The 24,672-nt window shown below is 42.3% G+C and overlaps 1 protein-coding gene across 1 annotated transcript in view; it reads left to right on the top strand.

The window, feature by feature from the left end:
- Nucleotides 1–24,424, top strand: part of NPEPPS (aminopeptidase puromycin sensitive) — a 39,080-nt gene extending 14,656 nt beyond the window's left edge. Inside the window, exons 3-24 of the mRNA XM_074849907.1 lie at nucleotides 2,897–2,974; nucleotides 4,010–4,131; nucleotides 5,049–5,156; nucleotides 6,072–6,272; nucleotides 6,706–6,802; nucleotides 6,908–6,941; nucleotides 8,363–8,477; nucleotides 11,094–11,258; nucleotides 12,313–12,417; nucleotides 12,718–12,778; nucleotides 13,596–13,705; nucleotides 14,346–14,409; nucleotides 15,019–15,158; nucleotides 16,667–16,801; nucleotides 18,233–18,452; nucleotides 19,060–19,202; nucleotides 19,985–20,041; nucleotides 20,533–20,640; nucleotides 20,897–21,052; nucleotides 21,154–21,201; nucleotides 23,013–23,159; nucleotides 24,269–24,424. Of these exons, the coding sequence (XP_074706008.1) occupies nucleotides 2,897–2,974; nucleotides 4,010–4,131; nucleotides 5,049–5,156; nucleotides 6,072–6,272; nucleotides 6,706–6,802; nucleotides 6,908–6,941; nucleotides 8,363–8,477; nucleotides 11,094–11,258; nucleotides 12,313–12,417; nucleotides 12,718–12,778; nucleotides 13,596–13,705; nucleotides 14,346–14,409; nucleotides 15,019–15,158; nucleotides 16,667–16,801; nucleotides 18,233–18,452; nucleotides 19,060–19,202; nucleotides 19,985–20,041; nucleotides 20,533–20,640; nucleotides 20,897–21,052; nucleotides 21,154–21,201; nucleotides 23,013–23,159; nucleotides 24,269–24,292 (2,438 nt within the window). The 3' untranslated portion in view covers nucleotides 24,293–24,424. The remainder of the gene's footprint in view (nucleotides 1–2,896; nucleotides 2,975–4,009; nucleotides 4,132–5,048; nucleotides 5,157–6,071; nucleotides 6,273–6,705; nucleotides 6,803–6,907; nucleotides 6,942–8,362; nucleotides 8,478–11,093; nucleotides 11,259–12,312; nucleotides 12,418–12,717; nucleotides 12,779–13,595; nucleotides 13,706–14,345; nucleotides 14,410–15,018; nucleotides 15,159–16,666; nucleotides 16,802–18,232; nucleotides 18,453–19,059; nucleotides 19,203–19,984; nucleotides 20,042–20,532; nucleotides 20,641–20,896; nucleotides 21,053–21,153; nucleotides 21,202–23,012; nucleotides 23,160–24,268) is intronic.
- The last annotated feature ends 248 nt before the right edge of the window (nucleotides 24,425–24,672 follow it).

Raw genomic sequence — 24,672 nt, 5'->3', positions numbered from 1 at the left:
ACACTGGTGATGTTTACCTGTGTCTTTCCTATGGCTTTCCTAGTACGGGTTAAAAAGGTTATAAAGTAGCGGAGCTACAGATTTAAATACACTGAGGAGGACTTCACATCTGGGAGAGGAGGAGCGGGAAACTTGATATGCATTGTCAACTGCTGGCAGAAGATCTGCATAACGCTCATTCTTCTGTATTTCTCAGTTTCAGTAGGTTAGAACTGCAATCCTGAAGTCATGGTATTGTTTGTCTTTGGTATCAGATTGTTTCCATGAGAAGTTGTAAAAAGATAAAAATGTTTTTGGTTTGCTTTGGTCATTTTAAAATACACGGGGCGGGGGGGGGGGGGGGGAGTATTTCTGCATTCTTGTACTGATCTTTATCAGGCGTTTCTCAGGTTTTCATTTAGCCTCTGACCACAGGCTGACAGCTCAGCATCTGCAGGTTGTCCAGCAGTGGGATTCCTCCAGGCAGGATTAACACAAATTTCCAACAGGTATTCAGCCCGTCCTTCCCTCTGACCGAGGTCACCGACGTGCTATCGCAGAACAACAGGTCTGTTGTCTGTTGGACTCTAAAGATAGTCGGGGTCAAAATTCATTGGATCTAAACGATGGAGTCAGCAGCCAGCTCCGCGCTCTGTTGCTGGAAGCCCACTTCCAGGCCAGTGGGTTGTGCATTAACATTGTTCCCTTGAATGTCTTCTCTCCAACTCTCCTATAATGTCTCCTTTTCTGCCTCAGTATTCCCCAGACTTATAAGAAGAAAAGCCAAACCTTTACTTTTTGTTGCTCATTGCTGCTTGCTGGCATTTTGATGTCCTTGGCATGTATTCTGTTTAAATGGTCTATCTCGTCCCTCTTACAGTTGATTTTAAAAATCTTGAAACTCCTCAGTACAGACTAGAGGTTTAAAGTTCTTCTACTTGATCCTGTAAAGAATTTTTTTCTTGAATTTGCTCCGGTACTGGTTTTTTTGGTTTTGGGGTTTTTTCTACAGCTAGAGTTGGTTTATAGTAAGCATTTATATATTGTGTACCCTGGCATGGTGGTTAACTCTGATTGAACACTGAGCAGAGCCCTGTGAAACCAGTAGTTAAGACTAATGTATTCATGCAGTTTCTGCATTTATGTTCTCTGTGAGCAGAGGTTGGTATTAGCTCTGACTTAAGGCTGAAATCATACTATTCCAGAATAAATAGCACTTTAAATTTTATAAGAATAAAAACATGTTTCCAGTTACTTTTCTCGCATATGGAACAACTTAGCTGAACATCTTGTGACCGTGCTTAGGCTGCCTCTGAAACAGAATACCTGGATCCTTGTAGCGATACTTGAGTGTGGAAGAGAGGTCATTCTGTAAATGAAATTGTTCTTTCAAAAAAGCTTTGTCATTCAGAATTCCCCGTAATTAAGTTGATATAGTGGTACGTCTTTCTTTGAGGATGTTTACCTCTCTGTATCACAACACTTTCCAGTACTCCTTTTTGTCCTTTTTTTTCTGTGATCATTCAAAGCTTGTAGCTACTTCAGTAGATGGCTGAAGCTATTTACTGATGACTGAGCTATTTACTACTTAGGTCAATTTTGAAAGTACCTGAAAAGGTTGCTGGGCCCTTGGTGGCATTTCAGTGTCCTCGGTATCTTCCCGCTTCAATTTGAGTGATGTCAGTGGGATGGGACGGGCAGCTTGTACTAGGAGTGCTTTCAAAACTATTCTGAACTGCCAAATGTTTATTGTATTTATAGATCTAGAATTATCCATCAGTGTGTCTGCATGGAAAGGTGTATTGTTATATTCAGGCTCACCAAGTTTGGTAGTTCATGATGCTGATGTGTGGTAGAAAGCATTGCTCGTTTGTTCTGGTGGAGATTTGCATTTCTTAAATACCTGGTTATTGAGGTGGTTGAGTATAGAGTGACATAGGCAGCAGAACTTGCAAAGTGAGGTCCGATGTAGCTATTTTAGGGTTTTTTGGTTGAAAGAGCATAGATGTACATCACCTTGGATGCAGCGAGTGGGACTTGATGAATTAGGAAGGAAGAAGCAACACCAGGTGTCCTCTCCTGGCTCTGCTAACTCTAAGCTGCAGGACAGTTTAATTCCTGAGGACCGATTCCCTCCCCCTGTCTCTCCAGCTTGGCCTCATCATTCGGATCTTTGCATCTACAAATAGATCCAATGCTGTGTAAATGCCATTCTGCTTAATATTCTGGTTGGTTTTGGATGCCCTTGCTGAATGGTATACAAACTCCAAGGTAGGTCCTTGGTTCTGAAGACAATTTTTAAATAAAATCAACATTGTGTTTTTCTTTGTGGTTAAAACCAAACCAAACCACCCTGCTGTGGATATTAGTGTGCTTTTCAAAGTGAGATCCACAAATTAGTTAAATAAATCATAAGGCATCCTGTTTGGAATAATTAATAAGATTCCTGCTGCACCGATGTAAGCACTTAATGTCGAGGGAAAGTTTTGTGCGGTGTTTTCCCGTTTGTGGGGAGTGTAGCAGTTGCTACCAGCACTCCTGGGGGGGTCCAGGACGCTGCTCCTGCTGCACGTTTGCAGTTTCACAGCGCAGCTTTCATCACTCGGCGCAGCAGAAGACTTCCCTGCGTGTGTGAGTGCGGCGCTGGGATGGACGAGGTGCATGGCTGTATAGTCTGTGAATGTGGGAGATTTATTTGTCTGAAGGAAGATAATATAATGTGGAACTCTGACAACGGGTGGTGTTTCTTCGGTGGCTTGCATTTATATCATTCTGGATTATTCAGGCCTTATTGATTTGTTCAGTAACTACAGCATGTTGTTGGATTCAGCTGGTTCAGTTAATTTTAAATGTTCATGAGTTACAAAAACATCTCTGGGGCTTATTTTGAACAAAGTAGTCTGTTTTTCTGTTTCAGAGGTACATGCTACAGGGTTCAACTACCAAAATGAGGATGAAAAGGTTACTCTCTCCTTTCCCAGTACTCTTCAGAAAGGTAAGAGCTATTTTCATGCTTTCTGCGTTTAAGACGTTTGCACTTGAAAAAGCTGGAGTAGGACAGCTCTGTCTTTCCTGAAGTTTCTGACTGTGAATGTAGTGCTCCCTAGGGAGTCTGTCCACTATAAGTCACTTTGTGAGCCTCTGGAATTGAAAATGTTGTTCCACTAATGGTGATTTTTGCTTCCAACAGCTGAGGTGACTCTAATTATTTACCTGCTATTGGCAGTTAGGCTCAGAAGCTATTTATGTTAGCTACCGATGATCTGTTTTCCTCTTACTGAGAATGAGCTAATCTGAATTACTGCGGTGTTTTCCTAGGCGTGAACATACTAATTTCTTTTGAAACCGCTACAATTTTTTGCTCTGAGGAGTTTGTCAATTGAAACTCAGCTCCTGAGTTTGAATAAAGCAGTTTTTCATCTTGACAAATACAAATATAAAGATTCTAGGGTGATAAGGCTTCAGTGTTTTGTTCTGTGGGGTATTGGCATGCTGCCTCTCTGATCAAGATCAGGTTTCCCCTTTTGCACTGAGTCATTGAGGGCAGAATAAATCCTGAGACTAATTGACTTATAAGCTTGAACGCAGCCAGTGCTCCATCTTGGCTTTTGTAGATCTCACAGGATGCCGTTATTACTTAGTAGCCATCCTATATTTTTGCAAACTTTACTCAAAGGTAAGGATTGTAGGATCGGACTTCTCAAGTGGCTTCAGGTGGGTCTCTCCTGGTTACTGCCCTGTGTTCAGAAGATGAGAATGATACTGCCACGGCCTCTGATCTCCGATTAATGCTAAAATGCTGTGGTGAGTCTGGCTTTGCCTGCGCTGCTCTGCTGGAGCTTATTTTGTGTGAGGAGAGTGAAGGGTTTGAGGGAGGTTGGCAAAAAAACGATGGGTGGAGATGAGTTGAAGGGACATCTTATTTCAGAAGGGCAACGGGCCAGCGGAGTGGCCTGGCCTGAAGGTCCAGACGAATAAATGTTCTGTTTGGCACATGCAAATAACAATGTCCCATCTGTTTCTGTTACAGGGACAGGGACGCTAAAGATAGACTTTGTAGGGGAGCTGAATGATAAAATGAAAGGTTTTTACCGGAGTAAATATACCACCCCTACCGGAGACACACGCTATGCTGCTGTCACTCAGTTTGAGGTATGGGCTATATTTTTGTTTTCAGGGAACGTCATTCTTAATATAGGATTTATGTTTAGAAGAAGCAAAGACACGATTTCCTAGCTTTAGCTGTACCCTCTGGGTAAATTTCAAAAATCCATAATTATTTGCTTCTTGCTCTTAGTGGGGATGGGTATTACTAAAAGCAGCCTTTACATTGTGACTTCAAGGTCAGTAAATTCTGGGTCTGGCAAATTCCCCAGCCAAGGATCATGCTGATGTGTGATGCATCGTATATATACAATAGCTGCAATGTTGAAGAACAGCTATTTATTTAGATGTGGTCAAATACCTCTGTTTAACTTTCCTTTATGAAGTATATTAATTTTTTTAATAGGACACTGCTTTTATCTCAGTGCCTTAATGACATCCAGAATGTGAGCCAGATTCTCTCTCAAGTATTATGTAAAGCCTGGACGTAATAACAGAATTTTATACCATACTGTAATTTCATAGTTATCTGCCTGGTTACATAAAACCACCGAGTACTTACCTAGTACAAATAGAACATTTCTTGGGTGCAGTCTACTGATGGAATATAAATAGGTGGTCTTGTGTGTACGGTCTGTGAACGCCTGGGTGCCCTCTCTGCTTTCACATGACTGAGCTTTGCTCCTGTCATGACTCTGCTAAATTTTGCTCAGACTGTAGAATTCCATCAGAGCTCAGAGTGCTTTTCAGCTGCATTTTTTTTAAACCGAGAGTGAAATAGGTTATCACAGTAAGAATAAAATGCTCTAATGCAGAGGTCAAGAGTGGCAGGGAAGCAACTCTACAGCAATGACTAGCTGTCGTTCACCCAACTTTTTGCCTGTAAAATATGCTGAATTTTTGTGTGTGTTTTATTGCCACAATCTCTTGTGAGTTATTTGTTTTAATGCTCTTATTTCCTTCAGGCTACTGACGCTCGCAGAGCTTTCCCTTGCTGGGATGAGCCTGCTATTAAGGCAACATTTGATATTTCTTTGGTGGTTCCTAAAGACAGAGTAGCTTTGTCAAATATGGTAAGTTCTTGATGTACAAGTAAACAGTGTTTTAAATAAAGCTGTAATAACACCAGCTGATTATTTGATAGTTAATAGTGTGTCTCAGTAACAGAATTAGGAATATAGGCTGTCTTGGTAGCTATTACTAAGCAGCAATAAATTGAGAGAGCTTTTAAAAAGATACTGTGATGTCAGATGCTAGCACAAAACCTAAACAGGTTGTACAAACCACAGTGGTGGTGGTTTAAAAAAAAAAAAAAAGAAAAGTCTTAGCATATGTCAAGCCACGTGCTGCTTGCTTGATTAAGAGTGACTGGAAAAAAAATAAGCCTTTGTGTGTTTATATAGCTGTTATAGCTACATAAGCACTTGAGATAAATAAGCATGTTTTCTGCTCTAGAGAATTTCTGACCAGAGCTGGGATGAAATGTGCGAGTAGAAGTACTTCTGTCCCAAATACAAGTGGGCATTTTCAGGTTGCTACTTCAAATATGGTGCCCATATTTCTAGGTTACGTTGCTGGAGAAGAGTGAGTCAGTTTAAAAATGGACTTTTTAATTCCAGCAGCAAACTTTCACAGTTACCTGTAAAGTCTAGCCTTGCCCACTGACCACATGGTTACGGTTTCTGTTTCAGAATGTAAAGTGAAAGCCTGACGCCATACTGGGATGTGGGTAATAGTCACCTTGAAGGACAGCGGCTGGTCTCTGATGTGTTCAGCTGCCTTTGCTGTCATGGAATAGAACTTATATATTGTAGAAGTGCAACTCTTTAGTTAGGAGGGGAACTACATTGCGGTCTGTATTTTAAAATCGTCAAAGAAGTCCTTTCATTTTAAATGCATGACTCATAACGATGGAATAGTTAGTCAAACGTATTGTGTAACACAGTTTCACTTCCATGAAACTAACTGATTCCCTTTCATGTTGAAAGAACGTCGTTGACCGGAAGCCGTACCCAGACGATGAAAATCTGGTGGAAGTGAAGTTCGCTCGCACCCCCATAATGTCGACGTATCTTGTAGCGTTTGTGGTGGGCGAATATGACTTTGTAGAGGCCAGGTCCCTCGATGGCGTCTTAGTGCGTGTTTACACTCCTGTTGGCAAAGCGGAACAAGGAAAGTTTGCGTTAGAGGTAAATGCGCGCAGGGTGGCTCCCTTGTTGCGGCAGCGATCTCCGGCGGGCTGGACGCCGTGCTCTCCTCTGTTCAGTCCATGCAAAGCTCGTGAGGCTGGCTTTTTTGCTCTCATAGCTCAGAGAGACTGGGCTTGGTATTAAACAATTTCAGTTTTGGACAAACGAACGTCTGCAATGACGGAAACGCGCAGCTGAATTCAGTTCTGATATGGTGATGTAGACTTTGCTCCAAAGATGAGAAGTACTGAAGGGTGGGCTACAGCCTGGAGAAACAGGGGACGGGAGTCTTCCAAACCATTGTGCTCTGGGAGCAGGGCTTCTGGAAGGAGTCTTGTGTGTGCTGCTTTCTAAGGCTAGTTTCAGTCATAAATCTTCAAGTTTTACCAGTTGTTCCAAGTCAACGTAACATTTCTCCTCTTATTTCTTACAGGTTGCTGCTAAAACTCTGCCTTTTTATAAGGACTACTTCAATGTTCCTTACCCTCTTCCTAAAATTGATCTCATAGCTATTGCAGACTTTGCTGCTGGTAAAGTAACTCACTTTATTGATGAACTGTATTTTATTTGAATTTTAAACATTTAGGAAGAGGTGTGTATCAATATCAATAAACCTTTGTATTTATTTTATAAAGGTGCCATGGAGAACTGGGGCCTTGTTACTTATAGGTATGCTGTTAAAATACTGTCTTTCCCCCTCTTTGTTCACTAATTCTTGGAAGTAATTGGATTAGTTTTAGGGAGCTGTGATTATTGGGTATCATCCCAAATAAGGCTGAGTAAATACCTTCAACTCTTGCTTCGGTTTGGATAATTTTGACTTCTGCAGCAGCGTGCATTATTGTACAAATCTTAAGGCAAAAATGAGCTATTACAGCTACTGTCCAAGGGCGTGAGATTTTTAAGTGTCTGGCAGCACTGCCTGTTCTACAAGAGAACTTTCTTGGCCCCTTTTTTCCCCGTTAAAGTTACGCACTTACTGACACAGCTGGAATTGTTTCTTATTCGATGTTGTAGGCAAGTTGGTAAATTTAGCAACCACAGCATAACCATGTGGATATGAGTAAATCAGAAATATTAACTTGCCTTCCTTTTCAGTTTTTTTTCTTCATCTGATCAAGCTTTTGTACTTTTGCTTGATATTATTACATTATCTGTGCTCATTGTTAGAATTATTTTCCTTTGTTTTGTACAACTTCGTAAGCTTTGGACTTTAAACCCTGAAATAGTTTGAATTTCTTCTGCTAAACTTTTAATTTGGCCTTAAAAAAATGGCAATGGAAATTTGAGCCCAGGTTTAAAATCTACTTGTCTGCTTATCGCAATTCTGATGAAATCTGGTATTTTACTCCCCGTGGGAAAAAAAAAAATATTTGTCCTGGATAAGTAGAATTTTTGGAAGCCTTTCTTAATTGTGCTGTTAATTTTCCCCCCCTTATGCTCAGTTTGGCACGCTTGCTTTATCCCTTCGGGGACAGAAGGTTGGCATAATCTGCAGGCACCGTCTGTGTTTTGAGATGCACGTTTTCCCCCTTTGAGTCCAGAAGTCCTTTCTGACTGACGCACTAAGTCCTGACCCTGACAGGAGGGTTGTGTGCCCGACCTTGGGAGCGCTTGCGTGTGTGTGCGTGTGTGCGTGTGTGTGCACGTGTGCCCTGCGTGGACAACCTCGTGTGTCTGCAGCGGCGGGTGAAACGTGGCTGGTTGTGAGCTTGGAAGAGCTGGAATTCCTTTGGGGGTGAGGGAGGCAGAGAAGACTTGCTGTGCATACATCAAGCAGTGCAAGGGGAGTTACAGTTAAGGTTCCTAGATTAGGTAGGTGAGCTATTTTATAAATAAAGGATAATCTTTCTTGTTCCTGCCTGGGTTTTTGCACTTGTCTTCTTGCATGCCATAAGGACTTACTGCTCCAAAGCATTCCAACAGCTGTGGAACTTACCAAAATAATGTCTAAACTGAAGTAGCTTTTGGTTTTTTCAGTTGCACTGATCACTTTTTAGCTTGCTTAGGTCATTTAACCTACTTTTGACTGTTGTTTTTTCCCTAGGCATGTACCGCTCTGTTCAGTTATCTTTCTCTCTTAAATACAGGGAGACTGCATTGCTCATTGACCCCAAAAATTCCTGTTCTTCATCTCGCCAGTGGGTTGCTCTGGTTGTAGGACACGAACTTGCTCATCAGTGGTTTGGAAACCTTGTGACCATGGTATCTAACAGTTACAAGTTCTTCTCATTTTCTTTGACATGTGCTTCGTATCATGTGTGTGTTCAAGTCCCCCTGAATAGCAGGCACACTATCTTTAAAATAAAAAAAATGCATAATTAAATAGCGCTTTATTACTTCCTTACTAGTGTGTTCTTTGGAAGTATTCCTACATCTTTTCTGTGTGAAGTAATGTTCAGATGTTTGAATATCGTCCTAGTTAGAGATGAGCAAGCGTTCCATGGAAAATGATTTTGGCTAGTCAGATTACTTAGAAGCAATAATCCACTGTTTTCCTTTCAGGTAGGCGTGATTCACTCATCGGGCTTTCATACCAAACGGGCTCAATACCAGCTCAGCATTGCAAATTGTTCTAGCTGAAAAGTTGCTCAATAGTAACTCATAGGAATTACTCTGGATGTATGGGGAGCCAGCTGTCTGAATGGCTTGATATTTAAGTCATTTTGGTGGAAATGCAAGCATATGTGAGGCAGCCAGACTGAAATCTGTAAATAAATTCCATTTAGTGCTAAAAACTGAAACCTGTATCTGTCAGAGCTTCTGCTGTTAACAAATGGCTTCAGCTTACTCTGTTAATGAGATCTGACATTCCTTTTCCCAAAACCCTGCAAGCAGATGCTTGAATCCAAAATTTCCACAGGTTAGGAAGTTACTTTTATTGTAAGAAACCAGTGTGTTTGGTTAAAAAAACCATGGCTTCTGGAACCCCAAATCTGCATCATTCTGGCTTTTTGGCTGCTAAAATTAAGTGTGAGTGGATGGAGGAAAAAACCCAGTGTAAATATTAATTGTAACACTAAGCAAAGTTTGTCAAACTCTTCTACAGTGCTGTGCCTCTTAAAATCCACTCAGCTGTGTCCATTCCTGTTTGTGGTAGTACAAGTAGCTTCCATGTGAGAGCAACACAATATTTAAATGGAAAAAATAATATTAAAATAGTATATTTTTAGCTTTTAGTACAGTTGAGCAGCTGGAAGCAAGGCGAGCTAGCATCACGTGGCTAGACAACACTGTAGGATGCTAGCAAGTGCCTCAGAGACTGTTTGTGACCCACGAACCATTGGTGGTCCTTCTGAGCATTGAGAACTGTGGCAGTAAGCTTGAGAAAGTATCATTTACAAGAATCTCTAAAATTTATATTGAATTAGCTTTTTATATTTTCCTTTTGAAGTTCTAGGTCTTCCAAAAATTTTCTTTTTAAGTACTCTTTCTCTTTGGTTATTATTTTATGTTCTGTGGCGCAACTGTGAAATAAGAAAAGACATTCTGATGTGGAAATTGAGAAATGCCCAAGTCAGCTTTTTCTCTATAATCTGAGGCACGTACAGCACAGCAGAAAGCCTCAGCAGCATCACTGGTTTAGTTTGCCAGTACCAGATCTTACTGGCCAGCACAATATGCCAGTTCTTCTGGAGCAAAGATAAATGAAATAAGAATACTTCTAGGGGAAGAGAGAGGTTCGTGAGCAGTAGGTTGCCAGAGGGATAAGGGAGACACCAGGGAGGTGAAAAGATTTAGAAGTCCAATGGAATTGCCCAAGAATCTCTTTTGCAGTTGTCCTTTGGCACCAATCTGTATCTATTGGAACCTTGTCGTGGAAACAGATGCGATCAGAAATGTAAAAGAAAATTGGATAGTCTCCACTCTAAAAATAAAGCAGGGCTTATCTGTGTAGAGTTTCGGTGACAGCTTTCCTTATTGAAATTCCACTGTCCCTGGGGTAAATGTTTCATTCATAGTAGAAGCAGTAGTGCTTTGTAGAGCAGCAGCTCGCTGCACTGATTCTACAGCCTGTTCAGTCTCTTCTACTTGAGGGTCCATATCCTCCCAGCCACGCTCTTCTGAGTCACCCACCCTGTTTGCATTTAAAGAATGGTTGGTAAGTGCAGTTATAGAAAAGGGTGTTTTCTCCCTCAGTTATCCGTAGCTTGTTTCCTTACCTCTCCTACTTCGGTTAAATATTAGAAGTGAAAGGAAGAATTTTAAAATGTCAACGTAACATTCTTACCTTCAAAAAAACAAAGCCCACCTTTGGCTGGTGAGAGACAGCTTTTAACTGTTTACTAGATTTCAGGTTTCCGTAGTCTAGAAGGCTTCTTCGGATTCCAGGTTTTCTCCTTTACGTAAGCATCCTCATCAGCAAAAAAACCAAACCCAAACAAAATCAGTCTTCTGCAGCTGCTGCTATTCAGTTTGGAAGAGACACTGTCATGTTGCCCACAGCTCTGCAGCTTTGCTGAACCGTGGCCTTGCCCGTCGCTGACTCTTCCCCAGTCTGGGTGACATTCGTGGCTGTTCCCTCTGGCTCTGCTCTGACCTCTAGTCTAGTCTCCGGGAATTTCATTTGTACCTGATGCAGTTCTCCCCCGTGCAGAGTTTCTAAAACTTAAGGCAAGGGGAAGACGGTTATTGAAGGCTGATTACTCTTCTTGGGCTGATGACTTCTTTATAGAGAGGAATTTGTGCTCACAAGTGTTGCCTGTTTCTCTGATTTGTACTAAACTAGGCCATTAACAGCTTATCTTTGCTGCAAAATTACTGTTGATTAAATGAAGCTGTTGGAATTTTGTTCTTTAGTCTGCCGTCTTATCTTTGCAGGAATGGTGGACCCATCTCTGGCTGAACGAAGGATTTGCCTCCTGGATTGAGTACCTATGTGTAGATCACTGTTTCCCAGAATATGATATCTGGACTCAGTTTGTTTCTGCTGATTACACACGAGCTCAAGAGCTTGATGCCTTAGACAACAGTCATCCTATTGAAGTAAGTTCAATCTTTCCTATTGATTGTCTCCCTTTTTTTTCTTGTCAGCTGCGTGTAAGCTTTTTTCCCGTTAAGAAAAAGGGGAACTCTGCAGTCATTCACGATGCAAAGAAAAATCAAAGGTTGCATTTACACTTTGTAGATTTTTCTCTACTTGAATTAGTATTTCAGAAGTGAGGTTTGAGGGTCTGATGACGGCTCCTTCGGGAGTTTTTCTGCTCTTCTGACTTGAAAGGGCAAAGTTGTGATCAAAACTCATCATTATTTGTGTTTTGATTTGGTTTCTGACCAAAGTGGGTCGTTTTCTGGCCCTTGAGGTAGCTACTAATTTAGTCCAGCACTTGACAACAGAAACTGAAGTGCAGCATAGCCCAGAGCCCAGGCTACAAAACTTTGCTGGGCTTGTACTGGTTTTCATCTGAGGCCACCGTAGGTGTTTCTGCGTTGTCCTCCCAGAACTGGGAGAGGGATACAGCCAGCCTTGAAGTAAGTAGAGTCCAGCTGGGCTTGCTGCTTTGGAACAAGGCAGTACTTCGGTGAGGAGGAGAAGGCAGCAGCAGCGAGCTCCAGCAAAACTGGGAGCTGTGCTAAAAGAAAACTCTCTTCCAGTTCCTAGAGATCACCATGGACAAGTTTTCTGATGGCTTAAGAACTGTTTGGTGTAATAGATGTTGGGAAATGACCTTGTGCAGCAGGTCATTTTAGAGTGACTTACTCATTGAGTGCATTTCCTGAGCATTTATTGTTCGCTGTCCCAGAATTAAACAACTTCCACTGGTTTTTTGCTTTTGGGTAAGTGTTGAACCACACGATCGAAGCAAGATCCCTAAGTCTACTTGATTAAATACCAAAACTAAAATATGTTTAACCAGTCCTAACCCAGCCATATGTGGATAAGTTTGAGTGTGGAGATTCCACTGAGGCAATTTAGTGATGGATAGGCGTGTGCTTTCTTCAGTGAGAACAGTCAGCTCATTAAATGCTAGAACAACTAAAATCAAAACCTTATGGTGGTTAAAACTGTTCTCGCTGTTAATTATGCTGTTTACCACAGGTTAGTGTTGGCCATCCCTCCGAAGTAGATGAAATATTCGACGCTATTTCTTACAGCAAGGGAGCATCTGTAATCCGAATGCTACATGACTATATTGGTGATGAGGTAAAAATCGTTTAAAAAGCCAAATGTAGATTGTCAAATCTTTTTTACAGTTAAAAATACCATTAAAAAAAAACTAATCTGTGTATTCTATGTTTTGAAAACTTTTTCTCCGATTTGTATTTGGACTTTATTTCAACTTACTGAGGAGAAATAAGATAGCGGGAAATTATGGCAGGGGTTAGAGATGTATGTAGTGATCCTAAGATTACTTGGCTGAGTTTTGCATATAAATGCAGCGCAGAGGGAGGATAGAAAAGACTCTGTTCTGGTGCCATTACATATTCAATTGTATGTTCCCAGGACTTTCGGAAAGGAATGAATTTATATTTAACGAAGTTCCAGCAGAAGAATGCCGCTACAGGTAACTGGTGGTTATTGTGTGCTTAAGAAAAGTGATTTTTTGGAGACAAACTCTTTAGTGCTTAAGTGATGGATTCTTAAACAGCTGGTTTTCCACCTGAGATAACTGAAATGCAAAGAAATAATTGGCTTGTTTCCAGTTCCATACAAAGTGTCCCCTGCACAGCCCGAGTGCAGCATCCTCTGGGGGTTCTGTACCTCAGGCGTGTGTGGGTGAGGTAATCTGCAAGGGCTGCGTTTACCGTTGAGAACCACATCTGCGTAGTAATCTAATTTAGAAACAGAGTATCTTGATTTGCCAAGTAAGCCTTTTGCAAGCTTCCTTTTGCAGTATTGATTGCATGTGTGATTAAATTGTTCAAAGTCTCGTCTAACATCTCACAGCGCTTTCTTTACTTAAACCTTTTTTTGTGTATTAGGCATAAACGTGGAAGTGGAACGTCATGCTCTATCAGCCTAAAACAGTCCTTGTTGCTTGGTCGGCTCTTTTGACATAATATATGAAAAACTTAAGCAAAAGATTCCTCTGTTTACCATTTTGAATATTTAATGCTCGTTTTTATTATCACAATGTGTATTGATTGCATTCTTTTAGTAGTAAAGAAGCTTTCTTTTCCCCTCTCTCCCCCATGAGTGCTTTAAAGTATTTCATTTTTCTTGCCTATTATCTGTTACAATTCAATAAAAACACAACCCAGACACGAAGGGCAAACTGGAGGAACAATACAGCCTCCCCCTTCCAGTGCCCATGTAGTGTCCTTAATAGCACCTGACATGTCAAGACCCCGGGAGTCCTTAGTCAGACTTTTCTTCTGCAGAGGATCTCTGGGAAAGCCTGGAAAAAGCGAGTGGTAAACCTATTGCTGCTGTGATGAATACATGGACCAAACAAATGGGATTTCCACTCATTTATGTGGAAGCTGAACAGGTAAATATAACTATGCATTTTTCAGCCCTTCAGATCAAAAGTTCTGCCTTTAACTGTGGTTTTGGATCAGGTTTAGTAGTATCCAGTTATTTGAAAAATTCTCTTTGATCGGGAGGCAGTACAGTGGGTTGCTTTGTTCGGTGACAGTTCTGTTTCTGAAGGGAGGGGAAGTGCAGCTCACTTGAGGAACCTGGTGCAAAGCCATACAGTTACTCCACGAGCGCTCTAGATCATGCGCTTGGAGTTTGCTGACATGGCCCGTTTGCCCTTTGTGTGTGAAATGTGTGTGTGGGGGGGGGAGGGAATATCTGACTTAGGTCCCCTTGCCACACATTTTCCTTCTCACTCCAATTATGCTTATTCCACAAGATTGCAGGGTGAGTGAAGATTACTGGCTGGAAGCTGAAGTCAGACAACAAATTCAAATGAGAAATGGGGGGATGTGTGTGTTTTAACAGTAACGGTGGTTAATGCATTGGAATAATTCTTGATGTAGCTCCTTTTTCTGGAGGAGAGCACAAGTTACTCCGTTTAACAGAGGGCACACGAATGTATTGTGATATACAGAAGCTGAGATTAGGTGTTCTGATAATTCCTTTCTCTCTCTTTTACTTTTTCTTTTCTTTTTTTTTTTCCTCAGCAAGAAGACGACAGAGTGTTGAAGTTAGTCCAGAAGAAATTCTGTGCCAGTGGACCATATACTGGTAAGACGAGTGCTAAGAGCAGGAATGGAGTGCTCGTTGCTTTTCATGCAGCGGCAGCAATTTTGAGATGAAACAGCTGCACTGCAGAGCAGGCAGGTGCTCTGCTTGGATTCAGGTGTTTAAGTATTGTTAAAACTTCAGAAAATCTAAGGTTGAGCACTCTCACACATGTGGTTTCCATGTCCTCCTTGCGCGGAGAACAGCATTCATCTGCAGTCTGAACCGAAGTTCAGTTTTCATTGAGATGTTTCTCTTCTGATGTCCTGGTTAAGGCTGGTGCTGCCATCTGAGGAGCTCTGTAAGCTGCTGGTTTTACAGTAGTGCTGAAATCAAAATGCCTCATATGGCAGCCAGCTCTGTCTGAAGATGCAGATTCCACCCATCTTCCGGGCTTATAGAAATTAAAATGTTTAGCTTGAAAGGTGCCTTAGAGAGTCTGGGTTTTTAACCCTAGAACTGCTGTTGTCCGTCAGATTGGTGCCTATTTGAATTTAAGTAGCCTTGCTTAAACTGCTGCTGAAACTTGCTTGAACATCAGGCAGAGTTTCTCAGTGTTGTGTGCATACTTTTTCTTCCTTAGGCCTTCCTTTTTATTGTTTCTTCTTTTAGGGGAGGATTTCCCCATGTGGATGGTCCCCATAAGTATTTGTACAAGTGATGACCCCACCTGTGCCAAAATGCAAGTATTGATGGACAAACCAGAGCTCACCTTGGTTTTGAAAGACATCAAACCAGACCAGTGGGTGAAGGTGGGTTGTCACAAAGGAGAACATATTACCGGGAATAAGTTTGAATGTCACTTTAATGTTCCTTTGCATTTCATTTTCCTCTTCTCTTTTTTTTTCTTTTTTTCCTCCCTTGCAATCTTGCATTTCTTGTGGAGAGGCCTCTCTGTGGTGCTCTTGAATATTGGCTCCTCTCTATAATGCTTGCTTAGTGTAGTTCTTCGCCTTCCAAGAGTAGTCTAGACAATGTAAACTTGAACCTTTTAGGAGTCCGAGCCCGGAAAAACAGTGTGTAATTAGAGGCAGCTTTTGAGTTGAGATGTGATGGCTTTTTTGGTATCCCATGGCAACCACAGTTTAGTTAAAGTCCATCCTGAGCAAAAATAGTCCTGTTTATCTTTCATTAGTGTGAAGGTTTTTCACTGGCTATTGCCAGACAAGTACAATTATTTGTAAGTGAAAAAATTCACTATTGAGGTCTACTGCAGACACCAGTCAAACTGAATTTAAAAACTGAAAGACAGCAACTGGCTGGGACTATGGCTGTATGAGCTACTGAGGTTGAAGAGTAATTGTTTCTAAGCTGGAGCTGTATTGTGAAATAACATTAAGGATTAGTCTCTGAATATTAATTAAATCTTCCCATTTAACTAACACGGGCATTCCAGTGGTCAGGCCTGCGTATTCTCTTGAATCACCACATCTATCTGGGTCCCCCCGGTAATAAAGAGGGGCATGAAATGAATAATTCTGAAAACGCCCTGTCTAAATGAGGGTAAAGTTTGATATTTCTGCCTGAGAAGGCAACAATCCAGCTCAGTCGCAGGTGGCGTCGTAGGACTGCTGGCTGCAAAGGTGGTCAGCCGGAGGTTTTTAGTGAGTGCCGCAGTCCTGAGGACCGGCCGTGGGAGTGACCCAAACCGTAGCAGCAGCAAAGGGGGTGACTTCCTGATGAGCTCAGCAATGGTTTTGGTTTGTGTCAGGTACTGTTGTTCAACCAACCGCAGTATCTGACCATCTACACTGAAGTGCCAGTAGGAAGTAGCGTGTAGCCAGCATAGTTCATCAGCCTCACCGACCGTGACTTGCGTTCACGCTGGGCAGAGGTGCTTGCTCTCCTTTCTTGAGAAGATGGTTCTATCAAAATTGAACAGAGCAGGTTGTGGGAGAGAGGTTGCAAAAGTTAAGATTCTAGCACCTGCAGTCTCCTGCATTTTATCTTCTTGGCACGTGACTACCCTTAGTTCCGTTAGGATTTACCCCTAGAAGAGAAGTTTCTCTTTTTTTCTTGCTCCTAGTTTTAAGTCCAGCCTCTGGTTCCTTATGCCAGCTCGCTCTTGTCTTCTGTACCTCTTAGTGAGCACCTCTGCGCTGGAATCTTTAGTCTTTCTCCCTTACTTTATGAATTAAATGATAGTGACTGACTTCTCTGAGCTGCAGTGCTTTGAGAAATTCCTAGTGGTCCTAAAAATAAAAAGCATTTCCTTATTTGTTCCTTACTTTTAATTTTTTGCTCTTTTGGTACTTTTCAGTTAAACCTTGGAACAGTAGGCTTTTACCGTACTCAGTATAGCCCTGACATGCTGGAGAGTTTAATACCAGCGATCAAAGACCTCTCCCTACCCCCTGTGGACAGGCTTGGTCTGCAGAACGATCTTTTCTCTCTGGTAAGCAACTCTTTGCTATTCTGCCTAATAACAAGAGCTACAATAACTGCAGAAATGGGTGTCTGAAGAGTCAGTCGCAGTTTCTGGAGGCAAAGTGCCTTTGGGATTACTGCATACATCTAGCTATTAATTAGCTTGACAAGTTCTAACTTGTATTGTGAGACTTAAACCCTATGGAAGTGGTCTGTCTGTAACTCCTGTTGCACTGTTCTCTGCAGGGGTATATTATAGGGTTTTTTATAAAATTGTTCTGAGAACTTGCTTTCTTTTAACTCATCAAAATAAGTATATTTTAATGATCCCCTCAATGACTTTATCAAGTACTATCAGCACCGTGTGCTTTGTTCAGTTGGACTTGCTATGACTGTCCTCTGCTGGAGGAGGTGGCTGTTGGGGATTCTTACTGTTTAAAAGCAAGGAATTACCCCCAAAGCAGGTGTTGCTGGCTCTGAACAATTAGTTACTGTACTCTAGTTCAGGTTGTACTTTCTTGTTCTTGCTAGTCAGCAAATATATGGAAACTTTTAAAGAAGTAGGTTTGGTACCCTTCCTCTCGAGCTTCAAAGTGTGTAACTCTTGTCACGGCTTAGTTGATGGGGGCTGAAACTGTAGCTTGAGTCATTTCCCAAATATTGCAAGGCTAATGGGACAAAAAATTGAGCAAATAATGCATGTAGGAACATTGTTAGACTCCGAATTTGGTTTCAGTTTTAATCATGTTTTTACCATAGGTGAATATAGCTTAGATAATAAAAATTGATCTTCGCCTCTTTTTCTGGTACCATAAATTACCGGTCTGGTTCCAGAGTAACAAAAATCTGAGCAATCTGGACGTAGCTGCTGTGGGTATTATCACTGCACTAAGCGTAGGAGCGTCTTCGTGATGCTCTGAAACAGGGAATGTAAAATTTTCCTGGCAGAGGTGGAAAGGCAGCACTTCTTGTACTAATTCACGGGAAGCAGGAAGCAAAAATGACTTCTGCAGTTTTACACTTTCCATTTAATGAAGAGAAAAAAAATAAATCTTTAAATCTTTACAATTTTTAGTTAAAATAACATTTTGGTGAGTGTTGTATCTGGCTGAGAATAACTCTGGGGGTTTGCTTTTTTTCTTGCTGGCATTGCTGCAGTTTCGTTAAGTCACTTAATCTCCTGGTCTGTTTCTTGTTTGCAAAATGTATTTATAATTATACATCTGTCTGCTTGTAAAGTGCTTACCTGTGTGTGAAAGGCGTTGTGTGCCCCGAGCAGACAGCTGAGGTGCCTTGACGAGTGTTAACTCCCCTTGGCAGAACCCCACAACAGAGAAAATAGAGTTTATATACAGCCTGTGCAAACTGAGCAGGAAAGACTGTAAAATAATGTGATGAGCTATTAAATGTCTTAATTCTGTTTGGAAATAAGATTAATCTGTGTCTTTTCCTCTCCCAGGCCCGAGCTGGAATCATTAGCACTGTAGAGGTTCTAAAAGTCATGGAAGCTTTTGTGAATGAGCCCAATTATACTGTGTGGAGCGACCTCAGCTGTAACCTGGGGATTCTCTCGACTCTCTTGTCCCACACAGACTTCTATGAGGAAATCCAGGTGTTCGTGAAAGATGTCTTTTCACCCATAGGGGAGAGGCTGGGCTGGGACCCCAAACCTGGAGAAGGTAGGAAGCTTATGCGGTGAAACCCAGCAGCGGTTTTGAAAAACTCATGTTGTAAATAAACCATCAAGACTTTGGGAAAGGGGAGAGAAGGGAGGAAGAGGAGCCTGAAGTAGGCATTCAGGGGTATTTTTATACTTAAAAAAAGACAAACAAAACAACTCTCTGTTATCAGGCACAAGCAAAAATGGCAAAACTTTTTCCCTACATGGTCACTGACTGATAAAAATTCTTTGCTTCAGCTTTGCATCTATTGGAATGCATGAAACTTGTTAGACTACAAGGATGGAAAGCCGTGTACGTGCATGTTTACTTGTCCTGGTCTGTCCTGCTGTAGACACAAGTGGTTAATATTACTGACTTAGCTCAGGTTACAGGCCTAGCCTCTTGTGTTGGGGCCGGAATCATCCTCTCCTGACCCTCTCGCCATAAAAAAAATCAGTGTGTTCTCCAGTGGGCACCAAGGAGAGTGAGAAAAGGCCTAGTTGCTGTAGATATCCTCAAGCATGTGGAAGGGTTGTTATATAGCTCTGCCCAGACCACTCTAGGTGAGAGAGCACTTAATTGCTGTCTCCAAATAATTTTTTTTTCCCTCTTACTCACTCATTAGGTCATCTAGATGCCCTTCTGAGAGGTCTGGTCTTGGGCAAACTAGGAAAAGCTGGGCATAAGGCAACATTAGAAGAAGCCCGACGCCGATTTAAGGACCATGTGGAAGGAAAACACGTGCTGTCGGCTGATCTGAGGAGTCCTGTAGGTTACTGTAAATTTTCGTTCCCAAAAAACTGTCCCTGCTCAGCACAGTGTGCACTGAACTCTTGTATTTCCAAGGATAGGGAAGCTAGAGGAAACCAGTGTCAAGGCATGAGACCAGCTGGTTTTGTCAGAGGTGGTGGGAGCTTGGATAAGTCCAGTTATGAAGAAAATTATATTGGGGAGCACGGTACAGGCATCCCAGTGTCTCTTGAATCAAGTAAACCTCATCTGCCGTGGCCAGTACTTAGTCGTAACTCAGCTGTGCTGCACTGACTGCCACACAACAGCTCTGGTCTCTAGATCATGTTGCTTTTTGGGTTTTGAAGACTATTCCAGTGCAGTGCTGAACCTGAGCTGCCCTTTACTCATTGACATCCATCCGTGACCAGCCTGAATCCTTCAGGTTTAAAAGCACCGGGGTAAACTGCCGGGGTGGTGGGAGAGCTCTGCAGGTGTCAGCTTGGCCCTGCAGAGCCCAGTCTAACCGTGGTGGATACGGCCTGAGCCTACATGAAGTACTTGCTAGCTCGGTGTTGTGTGGTACAAAGATTTCTTGTTCTGGTGTTTTACTGTGTGTTGGAATTATCAAAATTATGCTGAAATTGAGGAAGAGGAGTTGACGCATCTTTAAAAACCCATCTTAAAACATAGGAGGGATTGGTGCCAGGATCTTCCACATCTGTTCACTTGTCTGAAATCTAACCCAAACATGTAGAAATTGGTTGCAATTGTAAAAGTGTGGTTTCTGAAGGACCTTCCTTGTTTATGCTCTATCTTAGGTATATGTAACTATTTTGAAGCATGGAGATAGTACTACTTTAGACACTATGCTGAAGGTGAGTGCACGCTTTGTTAACACTGTCAGCTTATGCAACAAACAGCTAAATATTCCATTGTGTAGGTTCCTCTGAGATGTAGTTTATCTGCAGGCGGGCTCAGTGCGGTGTTTTACAGCTGATGTGAGCAATAGGGCTTCGTTTTGGTGTTCCTTGGGCCGTGCGTAGTGTGAAATTGCCACCTAGTGGAACGTTGCATCTTGCATTTTAGGATTATTTTTCACTGCTTGGAGGCACGGTCCTACTTGACCTTCTATAAACAGTGGTGAAGATCAGTTTATTACTAACGGTCCTTTCTGCTGGTGTACGTGTAATGAGGTCCGTAATGTGGATAGCTGCAGGATGATTCATGAACGAGCTCAATTTGTCACATATTAGGCTTGCAGACTAATCCAGCAGCTCTAGCGTTTACAGCACGTTCAGAAGTGCTGGGTAAAAAGTCGACGTTTAATTAATACTGTGTGCTAATACTATTCACTTTGGCTTTGAAGCTTCACAAGCAAGCAGACATGCAGGAGGAGAAGAACCGAATTGAACGAGTTCTTGGAGCCATCTCTCAACCAGAACTGATTCAAAAAGTTCTCACCTTTGCACTTTCAGTAAGTTCTTGGAAAAGCTGCTTCTTTACCTCGTGAGAACGACGAGTGCGTTCAGAGCACGTGGTGACAGAGCACTGGCACTTATAATGCACTAGAATAGGAGGAGCAGCCTTAAACTTCTAAGATACAACTCAAAGATTTAAGCATTATGGGGGGAAAAAGCTATTGTTGACAGCTTTGGTGTAGAAATGCATAAAGCCAACACGCTGTATTTGTTGAAACAGTCTTGAATGCTTGTCTACATTTTCATCTTCAGGAAGAGGTACGTCCCCAGGACACGGTATCTGTTATTGGTGGAGTAGCTGGAGGCAGCAAGCAGGGGAGGAAAGCTGCTTGGAAATTTGTAAGGGACAATTGGGAGGAACTTTATAATCGATACCAAGGTGGATTCTTAATATCCAGACTAATAAAGGTATGTGCAGCTGTGAGAAGTCCTGTTCACACACATGACCAAACTGTTATGTCTGAAATGCTATAAATGCTTACCCTTGGTTAATATTTTTTTTCCTTCAGCTAACAGTGGATGGATTTGCAAATGATAAAATGGCCGCAGAAGTTAAGGTAAGAAATTTTAATTGAAGAAGCGATTAAGTTGATCTGTGACAAACATTGTGTGCTCTAGACTGTAAGCACCTGATGGAAGAGCCATGAGTTTCGGTGAGGGTTTTGTTGTTGAACTGTGGCTCTGCCTATGACTATTCTGACTGTTGCCTAGTTGCCCTGCTTTAGGTTGAGTTATTTTATTAAAATATCTTAAATTAGCATTTTCACGAAGTAATGTGCAACTTCTAGTGATTTCTGTTTCATTAGTTTCAGTCGTTTAAACTTTTATAACATCCAGCACAGTTTGTGGCAGCGGTTTTGAGACTCCCTAAAAGACAAACTTTAAAGATAATTGTAGCAAAATCTGTAGTTGTGACAACGGCCATAGGAAGCTGAGGAAGCTTCCGCCACCGCTTTGTTCCTCCCCAGACTGACAGGGCACACCTGGGGCTGACTGCGCTGGCACCCAGGGACTCCTGGGGGCATTAACGTGGCAGGAATTGGCTAAATTCCATACTACAGGTCCAAGTTTTATGTGGCCATTTGTGCTGTGTACCGAGAGCGAGGCTTTGGCACGAGGCAGATTAGTGTGTTTGCAGAGAGCCTGTCTTGAAGTTGGTGGCTCGAGGTGATGTGATTTCATTCCTGGGCTCAAGCGTCCCCTGACTTGGGAGTGTAGGCGCTGGTCTTGGTGGAGTTTTGAGAATGTGCGTAGGTTTTGTTATTTACTCTTTGCCCACACTCTTACAGGGACTCCTTCTTGGAAGAAGCAGCTTAAAAATATGGCCCTTAATTATCACTTTCCTGTTAGGAAAATGCTCAGGAGGAATTCTTACTTCAAAGATAAGCTGAGCCATGAGCTCTATCCATCCTTTTTTTTATCATCTAGTGATCTCTTCTTAGAAAAGATTGAGTAGCATAAGTGATTTTACAGAGAAATCTTCCGCTATCATTTTTTTTCTTTAAAGAACATGTTGCAAAACATTTACCAGAACAATCATCCGTCACTAAATCACAACCACTTTCCCAGAGAACTTCCTGAGACTGTAGCTAGCTCCTAGCTGGAGTACTGAATGTGTCCGAGTCCCGAGGCCGCACGTTGGTGTGGGGTGATGGGCCAAACACCGGGAGGAGCCTGCGGCTACGCTGGCTTACTCTACCCTACAACCAGTTGTAAAGTGCAAAGTCACTGCAGCCTCTGGTGCAGCTTCTTCAGTCTCCGCTAGTCGCAGGGGATGGATATTGTTGATTCTGCAGGAAGAAATGTGAGACTATTCAGCAAAACTCTTGAGTGCTGCTGGTGCTTGGAGGTCATTATGCAGCTTGGAAAGAGGCCTAGGTAGAATGTGAAGAAATCTGATACCTAGACAAATGCTTTTGCAAAATGGCCTTAAGCTTCCGTTAGTGTCTTCTTCCAAGTATCCAGAAATACACACTCGATTTGCTGCTCGGTCGTTGCCTCCCAGCGAGGGCCTGAATTTTCTCTCTCCAAGTGCCACTTGCTGTCCCTGGCAGCAAGGACAGGGCAGGACAGGAGGCAGCGTTGGGGCTGGTCCGTAGAACCGCTCCCGTGGCTTTAGCAGAGAAACGGAGGCATTTTGCTGTTCCCACTCTGTCCTTGGGATCGCACATCTCGCAAACTCAGCAAGCACCCTGCAGATTTTTCAGAGCCTGTGATGCTGGTGGGAGCAGAGCGTGAACTGTAGTCAGACGAGGAACGTAACGCGCAAAAGCGTTTCTATATATCCGAGGGAATTTGGCGACTTAAAAATATAATCTTGTCTGTGCCTGCTTCTGCCCTTATGGATGCTTGTGTGCTTTTTATACAGGCCTTCTTTGAGAGTCACCCAGCTCCATCGGCAGAACGCACTGTCCAGCAGTGCTGTGAAAATATTCTGCTGAATGCAGCTTGGCTGAAGCGGGACGCCGAGAACATCCACCAATATTTTCTGCAGCGCAAGGCCCCACCAGCCATGGTGTGAATCTGTGCATGCCACTGCTGCAGTCCTGCTGCCGCCTCATGGGGAGAGGGAGGAGCTACCCAACAGCTGAATCATATGCCAAGAATTTGGAGTCTTTTTCTCAAACCAATGGGGATTGGACAATGAATGTAGTTAACTGGTTCCTGCTCACACTCCAGATTTAAATTCTATTAAAATTATCAGCAATTCAGCAAAAAAAAAAAAAAGAGAGAAAAATCTGTAAATATGATAGTAATAAAATAGAGCATAACAAAACTGTGAAACTTCCTCAAGCCTTGTCAGTGGTTAAAATATTTAACACCCCCCTCCTGACACTCTTATTGACAGATGTTCTGTTTTTTACACCCTCCCCCAGCCCTCCCCCCCAAAAAAAAAAAAGGAAACCAGTGGTTTCTAGGTCAGTGGAATTTTGTGGAGAGTCTGGGGCAAGAATGGGTTAATGCCTCTGAGCGTTGTGTGGAACAGGTCACTCGGAAAGGCAGGTAGCTGGTATAACATAGAGTCTGTGCATCATTCTAAGTGCAAGGTTTTGGGGAGATGTTCCTGCAACCCCCCCCCCAATCCAAGGATAGTAGGTTCCCTCCCTTTTGTGTTACCTCTCAGCAAAAAGAAAAATGTTCTGTTGCTCTTCGGTTTTTCTCCTTGGTTCCACTTGCTGATGTCCTTCTTAGAGATAATGGAATTGTAAGGAAACATCTTCCATAGCCACATTAAATAAGAGAAAGATTCATGCAATTTATTTTTTTTTTCTTACTAAATTGCACCCTCAAAATGCATGCAAATGAGGAGATAACTACTGTGTGACTGGTTCTCCTGGCTGCTGTTAGGGCAGGTCTCTTCTATTCAAGACACCGTTACTTGTCTAAAAGATCCAGCTTGTTCAATCTCCTCATGGCCGTAGCAACACTAGCTTTTCGTTCCTTTCTGTGATGTTGATGGTAATTTGATTCAGAAGCCTTAAATTAGTGATGACTGGCGTGATGATGAAGTCTAAGCTGTGTGCCATCATTTACTTCACAAAGCAGCGTGGTCTACTAACCAGACACAACACCCTCTAATACAAAGGTTGGAGTTCCATATATATTTTTTTTTTTCTTTAACAGGAATTCGTATTTGGTGTGGCTTAACTGTATTTCAGAAGGTCATCAGACTAACTGTCAGACTGCTTCCCTGAAACATTTTTGTGCTATTGTTTAAAAAAAAAAAAAAAAAAAAATTTAAAACAGTTGGCGTTAATAAAAATGTCAATGTGAAATTCACGTCCTGATCTTGTGTTCTGTTTGAAGCCTGAAAGAGTGTTGCTGCTTTCAAGGGACCTAAACCTCTGAGGGAACAGCGGGGGCCACGTGTCGGTGGTGTCTTTAACGGCCCCAAGGAGACCCTTGTTCTGAGCCGCCTCCTCTCCTGCTGTCAGTGCTAGGTCTTAGGGCAGCTGAGGGAGCACGTAACGTCCTGATCGTGAGTAGATCTTGTGTAATCTGTGTAAAGATTGTTGTCAAGCACTAAA

This window comes from Strix aluco, chromosome 24, assembly GCF_031877795.1.
Source record: "Strix aluco isolate bStrAlu1 chromosome 24, bStrAlu1.hap1, whole genome shotgun sequence".
NCBI lineage: Eukaryota > Metazoa > Chordata > Aves > Strigiformes > Strigidae > Strix > Strix aluco.
This window is presented reverse-complemented; position numbering and strand designations above follow the sequence as displayed.